At 41.4% G+C, this 17,527-nt stretch overlaps 2 protein-coding genes across 4 annotated transcripts in view; one reads left to right on the forward strand and one right to left on the reverse strand.

The window, feature by feature from the left end:
• Positions 1-625: 625 nt before the first annotated feature.
• On the reverse strand, positions 626-5,840 carry zdhhc6 (zDHHC palmitoyltransferase 6). Of its 2 annotated transcripts, none has more exons than XM_031843643.1 (11): positions 5,759-5,840; positions 4,376-4,915; positions 4,119-4,210; positions 3,598-3,757; positions 3,327-3,485; positions 3,151-3,204; positions 2,721-2,888; positions 2,451-2,492; positions 2,041-2,186; positions 1,632-1,678; positions 626-1,544 (listed from the first exon to the last, which is right to left on the reverse strand). In XM_031843643.1, exons 2-11 carry the CDS (start codon positions 4,640-4,642, stop codon positions 1,444-1,446), a joined length of 1,236 nt encoding a protein of 411 aa, XP_031699503.1. In that variant the 5' UTR covers positions 4,643-4,915; positions 5,759-5,840; the 3' UTR covers positions 626-1,443. The 2 variants fall into 2 exon arrangements, with proteins under 2 accessions (XP_031699503.1, XP_031699501.1); XM_031843641.1 differs by having other exon boundaries at positions 2,041-2,189.
• Positions 5,841-6,052: 212 nt separating this feature from the next.
• vti1a (vesicle transport through interaction with t-SNAREs 1A) overlaps positions 6,053-17,527 on the forward strand; it is an 86,836-nt gene continuing 75,361 nt past the window's right edge. For both annotated transcript variants that reach the window (XM_031844121.1, XM_031844123.1), the window contains exons 1-3: positions 6,053-6,227; positions 9,518-9,576; positions 10,540-10,650. In XM_031844121.1, the coding sequence (XP_031699981.1) occupies positions 6,134-6,227; positions 9,518-9,576; positions 10,540-10,650 (264 nt within the window). In that variant the 5' untranslated portion in view covers positions 6,053-6,133. The remainder of the gene's footprint in view (positions 6,228-9,517; positions 9,577-10,539; positions 10,651-17,527) is intronic.

Consider the following 17,527-nt stretch of genomic DNA (forward strand, 5'->3'; position numbering starts at 1 on the left):
TCACGTGATGTTTTCTGGATTGGTTTAGGGCGAAAGCTGGGGAGTCTGGGACATGTAGTCATTTAAACTGCTACCGGGGAGGTATCGGAAACAAGTATTTTGCTAAGTTTCTCCCGCCGCTCTCACAATTGTTAGTGCATTAATAGTAGACTGGTCCATACAGAAAAAAAAATTAAATATATAAACAACTAATAGTCTGGTGACGAAAGTGTGTTTGTTTTTATGTCATACACACTCACACACGTTTCTTTCCAACTTATTTCCTTTTACAAACTAAGTACAAACCGGACAAGACAACATTCAGACCGGTTGTTCCAAAGCAATGCCTTAGGTTTCCGAGAAACTTCAAATCCCTGTTTGAGGTCCTCAGGCTGTGCACTTTAAGTGTATTTGACATGTAGAGGATTCAAAATTATATTATGCAAAGGTTTAGTAACAAGTTCTACCTTACATGCTATGGCAAATCCTCCTAGTGCATACTTTTGTTTATGTAGTAGGCATACTTAAGTTAGCAGCAATCACCACATCAAATGGAATCAAACATGATTGACTTGCCTGACATCAGACAGGTGGAATTTTCCAAAAAAACTAAATAGAGATTAAAAACACGTAATTGTGTATTCAGGAGTTTAGGGTTAATGTTAATTTAGGAGCACTTTCTGATTACATGTGGTTAGTGGAAGCGAAATAGGGGATGAAAATGTAAAACCATGGAATGACGTTAGAATTAGTAAAATAAATGCATAAGAATCCTAAACTCATGTGGAAAACTAACAAATAAATAAATGCCAAGTTAATGTTTTAAATTAAGCCTGAGGCACTTTAATATGCATTAAAACAATTTATAGTAATCACAAGGATAGAGGCAAACAACGACTCTTGCGGAATATTTTTTAAATTTTCATAGTTTGAGGCCAACAATTTTTACAAAAATAATAAAAAGAAATTAAGTGTTATCTCCATACTGTAGAAAGAGCTGCATGAAGACTTCCCGGGGTTAGCTGGGCAGAGGCATTGCATAATTAGCAAAAAACAGACCACAACACAAGTAAAAACGACAGATTCAAGTAAAAAGTCATGTAATTACAATGAAGTCACATTAAAGCCTGGTGGCAATTCTTGGAAATTAAGACTCTTGCTGGGTTTCACTGTTGGTCAGAGGAGTCAAACTGAAGCCATGGGACCAGTCCCTCTCATGAACTCTGGAGTCCTCTTCAAGACATTAATTGACAGCGAGGTGCTCGGTAAGACTCGGTGAACTATGTTGTCATTAAAAAATTCAAGTTGGTATTGAAGTGTGAGAAGTTTGAATCAAAGTATGAAATTCTTGATGATGAGCCTGCAGCTCCAGGCATGATATCTTCAGTGGATGTGCGTTTATGAACACGGACAGAACACCCATTGTTCAGTTTAACTCCCCTGCTCTACATAAAGCCAAGTATGTTAGTTTGCTTTCTTATCGCTGGTGCTATCGCTGGCAGCTGTGTCATAATGGCACTTCTCCACACAACGCCTTGGAAACCATCCTCTTACACGCTCTCCCCCTGAAAGCCAAAAAAACAGAAAGAAAAGATCTGTTACACACTTGTTTCGATGAATTAAAAAAGAAATTAATTCAAACCACATCTCACCGCTTATATGCCCCTCATTCAAAACTTTGTCTCCATACATCCACCATCTAGAGAGAAAGAAAAACATTAATTAGGAGAATTCTAACAGACAAAAACAAGGCTGGTACATTAACTTCAGACTACAACCAATGCATAAAAAGGGTCTTTTCTACGAGATGTATTAGTTTCTGACTCTGGGAAAGTGGAAAAAACAGTAAAATTCCCCAAAACAGTTTCTCGTTAACCAAATTAATGAGAAAACACACATTTAGCCTATTTAATATGATCTTCTATTGACAACTAATATATTAATTACAATTTTTTTCATTTCTATTCCCACCTGCGGAGGCCGGCCTCCCACTTTGAAAATCTCTGTTCTAGACAAACAACCATGATGGTCGTAGTTTCTGTTCAGCCTGAATGAACTCACTTGGTGCCACGAGTGGCCAGGATGGTGTCCCCCCTGTTGAGGGGGATCCTGGGCTCCTCGGTGCAGGGGGTTCTGAAAAAGGTTTGGAGACCTTTGCTCAGAGGGCAGCACGCTCCGTTATAGTCCTCCACTGCCCGGTACTGGACCTGCTAGCCAAGGCATACAACATATCTGGTTATTCTACTGCTCTGACCACAACCTGAACTCAGACGAGACACAAGTGTGTGTTTATAAAGTCGTGGTCTTTAATCTTAATGCATTCAAACATCTGACAGCATTTCGGACAATCTGTATTCCATATTAGTGTTTTTTTTTTTTTTAAGTACAGCCAGTAGCCTTTGTGGCATGAAGACTAAAGTATTAAATCAACACCACATTGATGTCACAAGACACATCTGACAGGTACTTACACTTCTCACTCGCTTATCAGCTTTCTGCTTCAGTTGCTCAATCTGTTTAAAGAGGAACAAGACAATTAACGTCCCTATTGTTCGACAATGTACTTTACATTGCAACAGGAAAAGTGTCAAGAGCAGGACTTACAATACCAACTGCCTAAACTGCTTTTAAAACATTCTACAAGTTAAAGATAATTTATCATCAGCGAACAAGAACAGCATCAGAAAAATCCAAAAACAGCATTGAATGCATTACCCGACTCAACGACAAACTGAACCTACAGTTAAGGTGTGCTGGTGACACTTGGGATGGACTGGCCATTCGATGCCATCACCCTTGGGCGTCCCTGACCACGTGAACACTTGCTTGAAGTTCAGCCAGCGGGTGCCGAGGTCGTAAGGGAAGGTGAAGTCCTCCCCTGTTTGGTAGTGCTGTATTCTGTCTTTGGCCTAGTGGGAGACACAGGGAACGGTTGTGTGCGTATGTGTCAATGGGATTGTGTGGGCGGGCTGGTGTCAAGTTTCTGTAATTAGTCCGCTACATTGTGCGACAGATGATCTGGAACGTGTGTGGATTAGTCATAAAAGTGACATTTTGTGTTCAAAACATGTTAATTATAAATCCCTAGCTTATCTTTTGCAGATCAAACAATAAAAAATTCAAAAAGTCATCCATCACAAATTACACTGAAATCAAAAGAGACATCCTGACCTTTTCCTCGATCCAGGACTCGATCGAGGTCTTATTTCGGAGGATGACTTTGATCTGAAAAGGACAGACTATTTCAATATAATAAATGCTTGGCTTTGAATAGTTAATGCTGAAATGCCAACGTTAAATATCCAACAGCTTGTGTGAATCGTAAACACCAATGAAAAAAAACGTACCTGTATGAAGAAAAGCATGCCAACGGCAATAGTGGTGCCCAGTGCCAAGCCTAAGGCAAACAGTGTGGCAGCAAAGGCGGGCACACTGAACGGCATGAGGGGCTGGAATTGACGCACAGCACTCATATCAATCTTCACAGTGCTCCACCCAAATGATATCTGCAGTGAGGAAAAAGAAAACAGCTTGTCATGTGTCAGTATCAATGATAAACGCTGCGGTGGTAATAGGCCGTCAAAAAACATGGTGTGGTGGCGTAGGGAGACTACTGACCCTCTCATATAGCTGCGTGTACATGGTCATGATGAAGATGATGGCACCGTGTGAGCAGCCCAGTGGAGCCAGCAGCAAGAAGCTGGTGAAGTAGGCGTGGTTCTGGTGACCGCAGCAGTTGTTGATCCAGGGGCAATGGTGGTCCATCTTCATCACGCACCTGGGAGAGGGGAGGCAGAGGAGGAGTGTCGGGGGAATTGACTGGTTGTTTGGGAGGACAAAGAGTGACAGGTTCTTTCAAAAATAAATTGGATTTATCTATGTAACATCACATAGATCACAAAGTAGATTATGTGATGCGTCTTTGTGCAGCCTGTGAAGTGCTGAACAGAGATTTCACAGCACTGCATGGGCAGAAAAATCATGGACGAGCCACGTACGTGCACAAGCCAGCTCCAGTTTGGTGCGCCAGTTATTTTCTAGCTAAATTAGTGCTGTCCCTGTGCGCTTTTATCTTCTTTAAGTCCATCTCACACAGATGAAAGACAACATAATCTTACTTTCGTAATAAATGCACCTACCTGTTACACTTGCGACAATGGTGGGACCTGGGGGCCTTGTACCCTTGGCAAACTCTGCAGTACTGTAGGTACTGGGCATCCTGTTGAGTCTCCTGTTTCGGGATAAACAAATAAGTAAAATTTCTTGATGTAACATCTTTTCCATGATTAATTTTTTCACTCTATGTTTATGTTGCAGACATGGTTCCAACCTGTTCTTTATGCTATCTACAAGAACAAACATGTCATAAGCCTTTATCCTTATTGAGAAGCCTTACTGGTTTCCAGCCAAGAGGAATGTATCCAGGTCCAACAAACACAGCATTGAAGTAGTTGTAGAGGATGAGGACAGTCCAGTTGAGAAGCATGATGAAGTTGATGCTACCTCCTGTAGTGTCTAGCGGCCAGTACCAGATAATGGAGTCCAGAATTGCCATCGTGGAGCATATCGCAATGACAGACAGGGCTATGATCGGACCCCAGTGGCACAATCTTCGAACCTCATGGAGGTTCTGAAATGTCACTAAAGTTGACAGGAAATTCATCTTTCAAGCCACAAGGTAAGTTGTAGTATTTTGGTTGAGTTCCTGAAATGTATCGACGAGTTACTTTTTTTTCTTCCCCTCAGCTATTTTGCAAAGTCAGCGGTGCAGATGATGCACATATTTTTGCTCGTCTTCTGAGTACCCAGCAGCTGGCCTGGTCTTGGGTCACTGGGGCTCTCCGTGTCCCATTGGTTCTTGCCCTGGCAAAGAGCAGCATCCTCTCCTGCCAATCTTCAGAGCACACTAGCCTTGTGACGGACTCAAATTCCCCATCTAACAGAAAGAGAGACATTTTAAAACATCATGATCGATGACTCAATCTAACGTTATCTATCAAGTGACCAAGTTTGCTTAACATTAGTCTATACACACCAAGTTGTCGGTTTATTAAGCACACACCTAAACTAATGCAGTCAAATATAACAGGGCTGCTATAAATCATACTTTCATGGAGGTTTTATAATGTTAAGAGAGGTTTTGATTGAACATTTTGGAGATGTTGAACAGTATTCAGATATACTTTAATCTCATTGACATGAATGAGAGGAAGAACGGATGCTATATTTCTCCCACTCTTACTGCAATATTTTAATAGTAACGCTACGCTGATTGTTAAAACTTTACTGTCATATTGAGATGTTGTCGATCAGTAACTTTCGGAGATAACTAACGATAGCTTTAACAAGTAGCGTATTAGCTAATTAAAGCCAACTAAACGGGAGCACATGATACACTAAAGCAGCTCGGGGTGTATTTCTTCATTCACAGCCATAGCATTTACCCACCAAACTAATTAACTTATATTACCAAGCTAGCTAATTCGCATTTGAAAAAGCATCGCATTGCAGCGTTAGTTATATGCATGCGTTACAATGACACCACTTTGCTAAAAAATATAAAACAAAAATATTCGGTTTTGCACCATGGCTAACAGTAGCTAGCTAGCTAGCTACTGTTAGCCAGCTTGACAAGACTGACGGCTGGATTACTGCCACAATGTGCAACATGGAAACACGGACGATAAGGCATTTTAAAGATATGTCGATTGTTTAGTGGTACACGTATATTCACATGTTGTATGGAGCGAGAGAAAAACTGTCACTTTAAATTACCAACCTGTCCACTTCCTTGATGTTTTCTTCAATTTCTACTGTGTACAGAGAGGAACCTTTCTCATGGAGTCTCAGAAAATATTACCCTCAACCCCTTGTGGACATTTTTAAAATCTAAGATAATTGTCACTCAACCATCAAATAATTCACAAAAATAATCTAGCACTATTTCTTCACGTTCAGCAAAATAAAGCCCAACTGACATTTTCTATTCACTAGCTTGCTGATTCATTTTCCGTGTCGGAAAAATAAACATAAAGTCATGTTCCTTGTCGAGCACGTTATACTGTGACTCAAGGAAGAGACTCCATTCGGGACTTGTTGTTATTATCCTGAGCTAACCCAAGAAAGCCACCTGTTTTAAACCCTAAACGTCAACATGTCTTCAGACTTTGAAGCCTACGAGCAGGACTTTGGAACCATTACAGCAGAAGTAACGAACAAAATTGGCAGAATCCCCAAACTAAGTGGAGGTGAGGCAGTAACAACTTAAATCAATTAGCTGGAGAGGCTGAGCTGGAGCTAGCTATCAGTTAGCTGGCATTCCTCAGCTGAGAAGGCTAGCTAACGGTGGCTGGTGTAGCCTGCTGTACTTGTGTTAGTTCATCCATTTACCGTATTGTCTTCGCGTAAAAGATGTATCGCACTAAGGTGAACCGCTTATGTAAGAGGATGAATCACGTGTCGAGGGTTGGCTTAATGGCTTGGCTTTAATGGATTTAAACAAAATGAAAAAGTGTAACACTGTGCTTAGTGGCAAATACAATCTTATGTTTTCCGGTAGTTTCAACCAATATCTTGTGTAGTAGCTTTTATTGACACCTTTTAAGACAAATAATAGGATATTGCATACAGCAGAGCAACAATCTGTGATGAGTCCCACACAGAATGTTTTCTTTTATTATATAGATTGTTTCTTGTTCATCTATCTAATATTGTTTTCATATTTAGGTCACAAATGATAATTAAAGAGTGTTGCAGACGAACAGTTGATTGTAGCATAGTAATTGCAGGATACAGTAATACAGACTGCACAGAATTCCTTTCCCCAATTCAAATGTGTCTCTCAAAGTGGAGCTGATGCACCTGTTTTACTCAGCCTGTTATATCTTCTAAATGTTGTTCCTATTGTCCTGAAGCTTTATTGATTAGCTTCCATTGTTGGACATATGCTGTCATCGCATATTTTTACCCGATATTTTCACATTCAAACACTTAACTCTTTTTTCCCTGCTGCATCTATTGGGCCAAAAACGTACATTATCTCTGAGCAGCTATTGTGCCGGTATCACACTGTTGTGCACTGTAGCTTTCTTGTTCTTGTGAAGACCTGTCCCTATTTACACAGATCAAAAATACTGCTTAAGCACTGCCTTATCAATCACAGTTGGTAGTGGGGGTAAAATAAGTTTGCATTTTTTGTCTAAATTGTATTGTACACAACTGACTACTGCATGTAGTTTTCTTTCAGTTTTGACTGCTATGAACTCCAATCCATCCCTTACCTGGAAGAGTTATCTCCGACTTGCTCATTGGTTTTTCAAAGAGCCCTGCCTCACACAAAACCTGGCCCAACTGAATATTTCTGGTTTGGAAATTGGCATCTTTTGAAGCTTCATGGCGGCTCATTCCACAGTGTAATTCCACATTGCGTCCTCTCGCCATCTGTTGAATGTGTCGGAGTAAAGCCGATATGAATATGCACAAAGCCAGGAAACGCATTAGAACCACAAGTAGTTGTTCAACGTCTTCTGCCACCAACAGAATAGTTTACAGTGTGATTTAAATTCCCTTCCTTCTCATTAAGGGGTTTCTTCTTTCCTTCCTTAATTCCCTCTTCTTCCTGAAGTGGCTGAATTGTTTTTTCCCCCTTGGTTTGACAGCCCTCCATTTAATACGTTAATATAACTCCAGACAAAGGGACTTTGTCATTGCTGTTGTTGTATCTCTCCATTTCACATGTGCACAATTGCTGATAATAGCCAGGGCGTGTGGAAAGAATGCCCTTGACTGTCTCCATTTATGTAACAATCAAATTAATGTTTCTATATTTATTTGTAACTTACCATCCCCCCAAAACCTAAGGTTCATTCAGGACTATTTGAATATGAATACAATGAAATGTTAGGCCTTGTTCCATGAAACATCAGTCATTTTTTCACCTTTGAGTCTCTATGGAAAGAGATTTCCTGTCAATCATTGCAACTCAAATAGAATTTAAAATGATTTATTTGCCAAGCCCTACTTCTTCTTTGTTTGCCTTACTTCTGTGTACAAAACTTCTCATCCGTAAATATCCATATATATTTCACAGCTCTCCAGAGTTAGAGCCGGAGAGCTCCTTCTCCCCTCTCAGCCTCTGGCTGTTTACTGTGTCGGCTGCAAGGTTGGACACGGGTTTTAAAAATGAATTTGAGGACCGGCAAAAGTTGACGTTGGCCCGTGGTGCCTGAGAAATGAAAATCTTTGGCTTAAGATTGTTTTGCAGTCCAACAACTAATAAATAGCCTTGTGATCTGCTCTGAAGAAGTATATACAACACATCTGAAAGGGAGTTGATTTAAAAGAAATACTTGAATTCAATAGTGCAGTAAGCCTAAGCAGGTTTTCACACAGTGAAGTACACTTAAACCACAGTAAATTTGGTCTCTTTGTGTGTGTGTGTGTGTGTGTGTGCTGTTGATGGACACTATGCTGGATCGAGTTCAAAATCTTAAAACGGACAGTTTGTTTTATCTTTGTAAGATTTCACCAGCAGTGAAAACATTCCAGCGTTGCGGTTTGACTAACGTCAAACTGATCATATAACTGATTGTTATATGTATTTAATCCATTTCTGTGTTTTTAATAGATTTTTGTTCACCAACTCCTAACCCAGTTTAATATGCTGATTAGCTTGTTGTGTATAGAATTATTATATAGTATGAATTTGGGACACGTGCAAACAGTCATAACATTCTGGTGACAATTATTAGTAACATCTGTACTCTTCCTGCTACAAATCAACATCTGCTGTGAAAAATGTCTTTCCATATAATTCAAACAATTGAAACATTTTATATCTTTTCTTGATATATAGCTTTAACGATGACTTGGTAATTAATCCGACTATACCTAATTCTTTAAATTTTTGACTCCATTAAGATATGTTGTGTTCACAATGCTTCTCTCAAACATTTAATAATCGATCGCTGAACTACCGGACCACACTTCCACATTTCCCTGTGGGTTCACTCTCATGGCAAAGCTCTAATTTCAGAACAAAGACCAGTTCTTCTACGTGCACAAATGAAGTGGTCGTGTTGCCGCCTTAAATAACGACGGGGATGCACTGTGTGGTTTACGGGCGTCTTTGGAGCTCTTTGCAAGTCGTAATGAGTTTCAATGGGTGATGTGGAAGAGCAGCCACGGGGTGAGGAGCAGAACGGTGCGTTAGTCATTCTGAGTGGGACTCATACTTCTGGCAAGTGAGCAAAGCTGACACCTCCCTTCCCTTTGAGTTGGCACGAGGTGTCTCACTGCTCCTCAACGGAAACCAACAAAGGCCTCATAGACGCCAATAACTAAGAGACATCAAATGTTGGCTCGTCGTGTAGAGAGAATGTGTAAATATATCTTCAAATGTGTCCTCGTGTGTTGTTTTTCCTCCCAGTCTTTCTCTCCCCTTCTCTTCCCCCCACGTTGCGGGGGAGTTAGGTTGTTGTCATGAAGCGCTGTTCTTCTGTCGGCTGATCAATATGTTGCTGTTTTTTCTCTCTTTCAGAGGAGAAGACGCAGCTGGTTCTAAATGTCGACAAACAGCTTGAAGAAGTCAGAGAGTTGGTACGTCTTTGATCAGTAATTTTCTCCTCTTCCCATTTCCTAAATAATGAATTTGTGGAATGAGGGAGGGGACAATTTTCCCTGGCACCAGACAACGGCACCTGTATTATCCTGGTGGTGACATGACATGCCGACACACACACACATACATACACATACACACACACACACACACACACTTCACATGGCGGAAAGGAGGCTTCCTCCTCACATGATTACTTTCCAGTAATCTGCTTTTAAGTGACACCCCTATGACACATTTCAAGCCATTATCTTGAGGTGGGAGTCTTCATGTTGCTGTTTAAGAATGAGCAAAGTCACCTGACAGAGACAAATTGTTGTCGCAGTTGTCTTGTTATGTCACGGTGATTAGTTTCCTCCAAATCCGCCTCAGAGAGACCTGTCTAGCCGCGCGTCAAATGTACGCTTACTACATTCACGGTGACATCGTTGGGCCCGTGCACGTCGCCGCAATGAAGCGGCGCTCGTATGTATTTGATTGTGTGTATTTATTTACGGAACAGCCAATTCCTCCCTCGCAACTTTCATCACGGCTGAGTGATGCCAGCGGGAGGCATTTTTCTCGTTACAATCAATAGAGCATATTAAAGTTAATGCTGCTGAAGTTGCACGTTTCAGAAAGTTTCATGTTTCCAGAGTTGACACAATTTCTATCTTGAGCAGATTCTTGTCGTAGAAATGCGACATTAACAGAAATGTATTGATGGCAAGAGAATGATCTTTGGAGCATCGGGAGGCCTAGAAGAAGCTCTATAACTCTGTACAAAATATAGTTAAAAGTGCACATTTCACCAGGTTGCACCGTAACATTATAATGTAAATTGGATCAGAATGAGCTCTAGACCTGTTAGTTTTGTGATGCATTATATCCCAAGTTGTAAATGTAAGTGTTAGCCAAGACGTTATTTTGTTAAATGATCTGAATAAACTGCTTGTTTTCAGCTGGAGCAGATGGACCTGGAGGCGCGTGAGATCCCCATCCAGAGCCGAGCCATGTACAACAGCCGACTGAAGAGCTACAAGCAAGAGATAGAGAAGCTCGAGAAAGACTTCGTAAGTACTTAAACGCCTTCTTAAATCTTTCTGAAGGGTTGCTTCGAATATTACAAATAAAAAAAGCACAAAATTATCTTTTTAAAGTGTGGTTTTCAAAATGTGCGTCTGTATGGAAACACCCTGTTTATGTATACGACATACTGTAGTTATATGTTGTCACCTTTTCAAATCCCTTGTGGTTTACATGCACATCCAATGTTTGCTCGCGCAACCAAACTCCCTCTCTCTCTCACACACACAAAGCTCAGCGGTGCATCCACCGAGGTTAATTCCGAGTTCCTATTTGAACTTGCAAGCGGTGCCTATTGAGAACAGGTTGTGTGTTTGTGTTGTTGCTGCAGAGTCTGGCCTTGTTTAGTAATTCATAAATCTCTGTATGTCTTGACTTGATCTCCAGCCTCTGTCAAAGCGTAATAAACAGCCCGGTCTTGTAGGTGCATTGCTTTTAGTCCACACTGTTGGCTATACCAACATGGCTCAAGGCGTTTCACTTAATCAATAGTGTGATAAGAAATGAGTAATTATTTGATATAATTCCAATGCTTTCTGGTGTTCGTTATACTTTTTGTAGCTCTTCCTGTTATCCTAAGTCATTGTTGTTCACTGTTTGTCTTTACCTTGCAACAATATGTGTCTTTAATGATATCTCTATTGTTTTCTGTTGCTCACAACACGATAATAAACCCGTAGTGTAAATGCAACTGGCCTTGAGCTCGAGAGCAGACGAGTCCTTCCACCAATCGAATGTGACGTGAAAAAGATCCACAACCTCAGAATGTGTTGGAAAGACGCACACTGAAGGCGGATCTCTGATTGTTGCAGCATTTAACGGTGCTGTTAATGTGCTTCCAATTAAGTTTTGTTACTTTTTACAAACAAACCTTTCTAAAAACCGTGAAAGGAATTGAAGGTGTAGCTTTCCGTTGTATCATTTGTTGTTGGGTAGCTGATGCTTGAGGGAAAGGATTTCAGGAAATGATAATACAAAACATATTAAAGTTAATTTTAAGGTGCTTGCCTTCAAAGTAAAGTGTAAAATCTTTTTCTGTTACAAAATGAAAGGGAAAATCACATCTAAACTAAACAGAATTATCATTGAAAAACTGGATATTTTGAACATTTTTGTAAAAAGAAACACAATTCTCACTCGTATCTTAACATTTTAATATCTTTCACTCCCACCGCCCATGCGTGGACCGACCACTGACAAACAAAACTAATCTGAATTAGAACCTGATTATTTTTCACCCTAATCGTAATCTCAAACATCTGCTCGATACCTCATATCGTTCACCACAACATTTAATAAGCAATACACAACATTTCCCTTCCAAATCCATCACTGCTCATCGCAGAACAAACAAGTCGGCGTGCGTAAACAATCCGTTTGGACGGGGCTATCGTGTGCTAGTGATCTGTGAGAACACTACAGAGATGTACTGACTGAGATCACAGGAGGAGATCTCTGTGCCAACACAGTTTACTCTCCTCGCCACGGGCATTTAATTGGCCGACGATTAATCTTTAACTTTTCTTCTCCCCGCACTTACCATGCTTAATCGTCAAGCAGTTAACTCCCGCTGAGGCTGATATTGGTGCAAATTGTACGTCCCTTGCATTTGTATTTGGGGCTCGTGTTCTTTCCTTTAACCAGGGAAAGGTAAGAATTTCCTCCAAAACAAAATGTCACATGATTACTTCTAAATTCCTACTTCTTCCCTGCCTGTGTCGAGGCCCAGGATACTGAAATCCAAGCAGAAGGTAGCAGTGAGTCCTAGTGGATAAAGAAGAAAAGAATATTGCTCTGCTTGTAGCTGTGACTCCCCAGTATAACGGAGTCATTTTCATTTTTACACCTCCTGTGTGCGGTGCGGTCGGATCAGTGTGCATTTAAAACCGGGATCGCCCACCTCACACGGCAACGTCTAGTATATCTGGTCTCCCGTAAATCTGATGCAAGTGTTCAGAGGGCGAGAACTTCATGCCCCCTCAGATGTGCCTCAGATGTGCCAAATGCTTCAGCCGAGCTCAGCCTCTCACTTCCTGCAGGCCCGGGGAGGACATGACACTTGGCTCGAAGAGGCGTCGAGTGGAAAAAAGGCAATCTCCTTTTCTTTTTAATGTAAAAAGCTCCGGCTTTGTTGTGCTTTCCGTGGATATCAAGGCCTTTCCACTCCCTCACTACCCGATCTCCCCCCCCAAAACCCACCCCCTGCTGGTCTCCCACGGGTGTCTCCCCCCTTAACCTGCTCTCTCATCCTCCCGTTCACCCGTGGTTTGAAGTCTTCCTACCACCGGTGTGCCAGCTTGAGACCTCATTCCTGCTCCTTTCCAGACGGGGCCAGAGTCGACCCCGCTAACCCGGCCATTTCATCCAGGAAGACAACTTATCAAACGGGCATCCCAAAGGTGTATCTGTGAGATGTAGCTTTGTTGGCTTGGTTGACAGCTTCATTGCGATAATAGAGGGGACAGTGGGGGTCTTAAAGGTGCTGGGTCGTGACAAACAGGGCAATGCTGCACCTAAAGGGGATGCCCCCCCCCCCCCCCCAAAAAAAAAAGGCTAAAATGAGGAACAATGAAAATCCTATTTGATGGAGTCGGCTTGTCCTGGTCAGGGGGAAGCAGGGTGCCGTGGCTCTTAGCCGTGGCTTTGATCAGGCACAGAAGAGGTAAGCTTAATTTAATGAAATCTATCGGGTAAACAGAGCCACCGGCCTCAAAGAGCCGCACTCGGTCCATCCCAGTAGGGGCGGTGGGGGTCTGTAGACGTCTGCTGTGTCTCACAAAACACAATCCACTTTTGAGGATGTGACTGAAAATGATGCACCGCGCTAATTGTAAACGCATGACGCCTCTGACATGGGCATAATGAGGTGTCAGCCGCAAGCTGTCATTGGCTCAGAGATTTAGAGGTAATTTTGTCAGCCCCTGGAAATTGTTGTCAGGACGCTTTTCTTTTTTGTTTTGTATCAAAGCCCTTCCTTTCTTGCCATTTTCAAAGGTGTCCCATGTTGTATTGTTAGGTCTGTGCTTGAATATGTTTAGCATAAAGCAAAAAATGTTCGTCTACCACAGATTTCAGTTTGTCTTACTGGATTTTAAATATCACGAGATTAAAACAACTGTGTCCAACCTTTCAGCTTGTTCTTAACACTGGTCACAAATATAAAAGGTGCATCTCTAACTTCACTCCACATTAGTTCCAAGCACAGCGAAGCTCCACGTTAGAGCACTCTTGAATACTTTTTAAAAGTGAGTCCAGTAAATCTGCGTCATATTTATTTTTTCTGTACTTCTTTTCCGTGCTGTGTTTTGAAGGCTCTTTTTACTTTGTGTGACTTTTACTTTGAGGCGTCAGCAGACCTCCCACTCGTTCCGTCTGCTGTGGTTGTTCGTCTGTTCTTGCAGCAGATGGCGCTGTTGCTCTAAGAATCTCCTTCGACTGAAGGTACGAGACGAGGACAATATTGGGACACATTTCCCAATTACTTTGCCTTTCTGATGTACGAGTGGCCTTGCTATGATAAATCCTTCCACTTATTGCTATGCCTAACCTCATCCTTTATGCTTTGTAAAGGAGATTGGAAATAATTTCACCAGAAATGTCCTTGTGGTAAAAGCCCATCTAATACAAAGTGCATTATATATATTATGTAGTCTAACTTTATGTATTCTCTTTAGTTTGTCTCTGTCTAGTCGAGCTCTGAAAGCTAATTATGTAAGCTACATTTGAATGAAATAATATCTCCTTGGGAAAGTGTATTGTAAACATTTCATACTCTAACTCTCCCAATTAATCTTTGTGACATTAGGTGTTGCTGCTAATACGTCCCCTCCCTAAGTTGTCTTTGCGGTGGTGAGTTCAACGATCCTTGACTCTGATAAAGGTTAATTGGCAGTCATTAAATATCAAGCTCTGACAAGTTTTATTGTTGAACGCGTCACATTCTTCTGTCATTAAGTGGATGTGGGTGTCAGTCATGGTCAAGGCAGTCGTGCGAATGCACCGAGGGTTCATGGGTAATTCTTTAGCGCTGAGGTGGCGGGATTCATTCAGTCGGATCAACCGCGATGTGGGCTGAATGGAAAGATGTTGTTGATTAGTCATAACGCACTGTACAGTTCTTCATCAAGTATCACGAATGTGTCTGTCATTATCAAGCGTCTTTTGAAATACATATCTCTGCCCAGCGTTTATACGAGGTACGCAAGTTAAATATGATGCGGTCAACTTTCTGTCACCTGGAGTACCGTACGCCTCTTTTTAAAAGTACGGTTTGAAATCGATACGCAATGATTTTTCTTCTTTTCCTTCCTGGCTTCGTTTATTCCATTATGGATATTGAAATAGTTGATGTTTTGTGTGTTTTCTCATATTGAATCCTTTTAGCCAACTGTCCCTTCCAGATTTCTGATTTGTCTTTTTTGGGGACGATTGTTTTGAGTCACGGTCAAGTGTGATGTCTGGACTGCCCTTTATTTAACAACCTTTAGATGGAAAGCCTCCTAATGTTTGCCCAGGGAGATAATTAACGCATTCCCAAAGAGGACGCCAACCTTGAAATATTGAACAGCTTACTTGTGCCAGGTACGCAAGAGGTGAGTGGAATGAGAAAGCTGTTTTCTGTGTACCTGGATATATGACTCTCATAGTTATAAGTGACCTTCTAGAGCGCTGTATTTAATGAATTAGTCCATCGGACCTTTTTTTTTTAAGAGCATCTTGTAAATGAGGAGAATTGATTTAAACGATATGAGTTGATACAAATTAAGGTCATTGTTTTTATTGAATGTGTCAAATGTGGATGCGCCTCAAACGAGGCCAAGGCATACGAGTGTAACTCGTGGTTTGTTATTTGTTCCCCTATCTCAGAATAAATTGACTTGTTGTAGAAGAACTAATGAATGACTCTTGACTTTACAAAACCCGGCTCGGGCTTCGTCTTCCAGTTTTTTTTTTTTCGACGAGACTGCCATCAGAAGTTTTCCATAAGCCTCTTTTCCTGTTTCCAAACCCCAGAGCTATTTGTTGCCTCTGCATCTGAAGGTCAGCCGCGATCCGTTCATCATTTGCAATGAATTAACATCTCTGCAGGGTTCTTGAAATGCCATATAGAGTTTAGGGTATTGTCTCCGCGTTGTAGGTTGGAGTCTAGTGTGCGAACCGTTATTTACTCCTCACTCGAAGCATACTAATACCTTGTTCTGTATTTAGAAAACGGACCCCCCCCAAAAGATGAAGAGGAGGCCGCTCTTCATTTAGTCACTGTGTGAATGTTTACGTACAATTCTTTTAATTAGTGGTCACGGACAATTCAAGGTTGTGGAGACGATCCAACTTTGGCTGATAGCAGCCATAATAAACTCATTATGTTTGGCACAAATGGGGAAAGAAGAGTTTGCAAAGTCATTTATCAGAAAGTTGTGCATTTGCTTTCAGAAGCTCCCAAATCAACGCTATTTTATTTTTTAAACACCAGATGCTGATAATTCTGTTGAGATTTAAGGTTTTGATGGGAGATTTTAGCACCGCTGTGCTTCCCACACTGGAAGCCCACTAGTCGTGTAAAATAAATTAGCATTGTTGTAATCCATCTTGAAGGGTTCTAGCTGTTTGCCCCCCCCCTGTCCTCGTCGCGGTGACTCCTCCGAGCAGACGACATGACAGACCACCATCAGTTGGATGTTAGACACTTTAAATCGCCTTAGGTTGCCTTGGCTTACTTGTTCTTATTAAACACAGAGGAGTGAAGGCAGATTGACTCTTTTCATGGTTTCTTGCTGAACAACCCATCAATGACTCCACATTCTAATCACTCGTAACTAGTTTTAAAAGGACTCTGCCAATGGACAGGGATTTCTCCCACATATTTTCCCTGAGTGCAGATTTAAGATGTAAACAAATGGATCTCCTTCTCTACTTATGAATTATGTCTTTCATTTGGAAGTTGTTGTGCACAGTACGTCTTCCTCGAGCCCTTTGTGGATTTGTGGCGTCGGAGGCTTTTCCATGTCCTCTTTATGGACACCAAGATGGGATTCATTTGTGGATTAGCCTCGTGTTGAAACCCTTTTTTTTTTTTTTTTTTTTTTTTGTTTTTCCCCCCCACGGGTTTGATGGGGTAATGGCAGCAGTGGGTCACATCTGGGTTTGAAGGACTGTGTCACCATCAGGACGAAAGGATGTGTTGTCCAGAAGTTCCGTGTTCCTGCTTCATGATCGGGGAAAAAATGGGAGTGAGACACAAACCAGAATATCTCAACGTGCATGAGTTCTCCTCTTCTTTTTGTTACTTTTTTGTGTGTGATTAAAACGTATGTATCGCATATCAATTAGTTTCATTGATGGTTGATTGACATGTCTCTCAAAAAATGTCCCTTTTGGCAAAGTCCGGGTGGTCACTCCATGACTTGAATGGCACGACAATGCCATCAATCCCATGTGATGAGCATCAATCGGGAAATACAACAGTCTTCAACTCCACTTCCACTGCTACTATAAAAGTGTATTCTTGAATTTAACAATTTCAAGTGGTTATTACCACGATTAATGACCACTAGAAGAATTATAGAGACTAAAACCATGCTGGAAAAGCACAAGTCTCACCCTTATTTGGACCAGACCCTGGTGTTAAAGTCACGACAAATCCGAGTGCAAAATCACGAATAGAATATGTTTGCAAACCATTTTTATGAATATGATAAGTGCCAAGATAAGTGTCTCAGACGGAGAAGTGAGAATACATTTCGGGGACATTTGCTTCCCTGTCATCCTCATGAGTTTCATGGTCATTAACAGGATGAGTTCTTGTCAGTAGTCGACTCGCAGAAATCACATGGCATATCATTTGTAAGCCGATCACCCCCCCCC

The sequence above is a fragment of the Anarrhichthys ocellatus genome, unplaced genomic scaffold, assembly GCF_004355925.1.
Source record: "Anarrhichthys ocellatus isolate YVR2014 unplaced genomic scaffold, GSC_Weel_1.0 scaffold4, whole genome shotgun sequence".
In the NCBI taxonomy this organism is placed as follows: Eukaryota; Metazoa; Chordata; class Actinopteri; order Perciformes; family Anarhichadidae; genus Anarrhichthys; species Anarrhichthys ocellatus.

Coding starts and splice junctions, on each gene's coding strand:
- zdhhc6 (XM_031843641.1), bottom strand. CDS start 4,642: ATGAATTTCCTGTCAACTTTAGTGACATTTCAGAACCTCCATGAGGTT. Junction 3,758..4,118: donor CATTGTCGCAAGTGTAACAG/GTAGGTGCATTT, acceptor CCCCTCTCCCAG/GTGCGTGATGAAGATGGACC. Junction 1,679..2,040: donor CTGGCCACTCGTGGCACCAA/GTGAGTTCATTC, acceptor CTTTCTCTCTAG/ATGGTGGATGTATGGAGACA.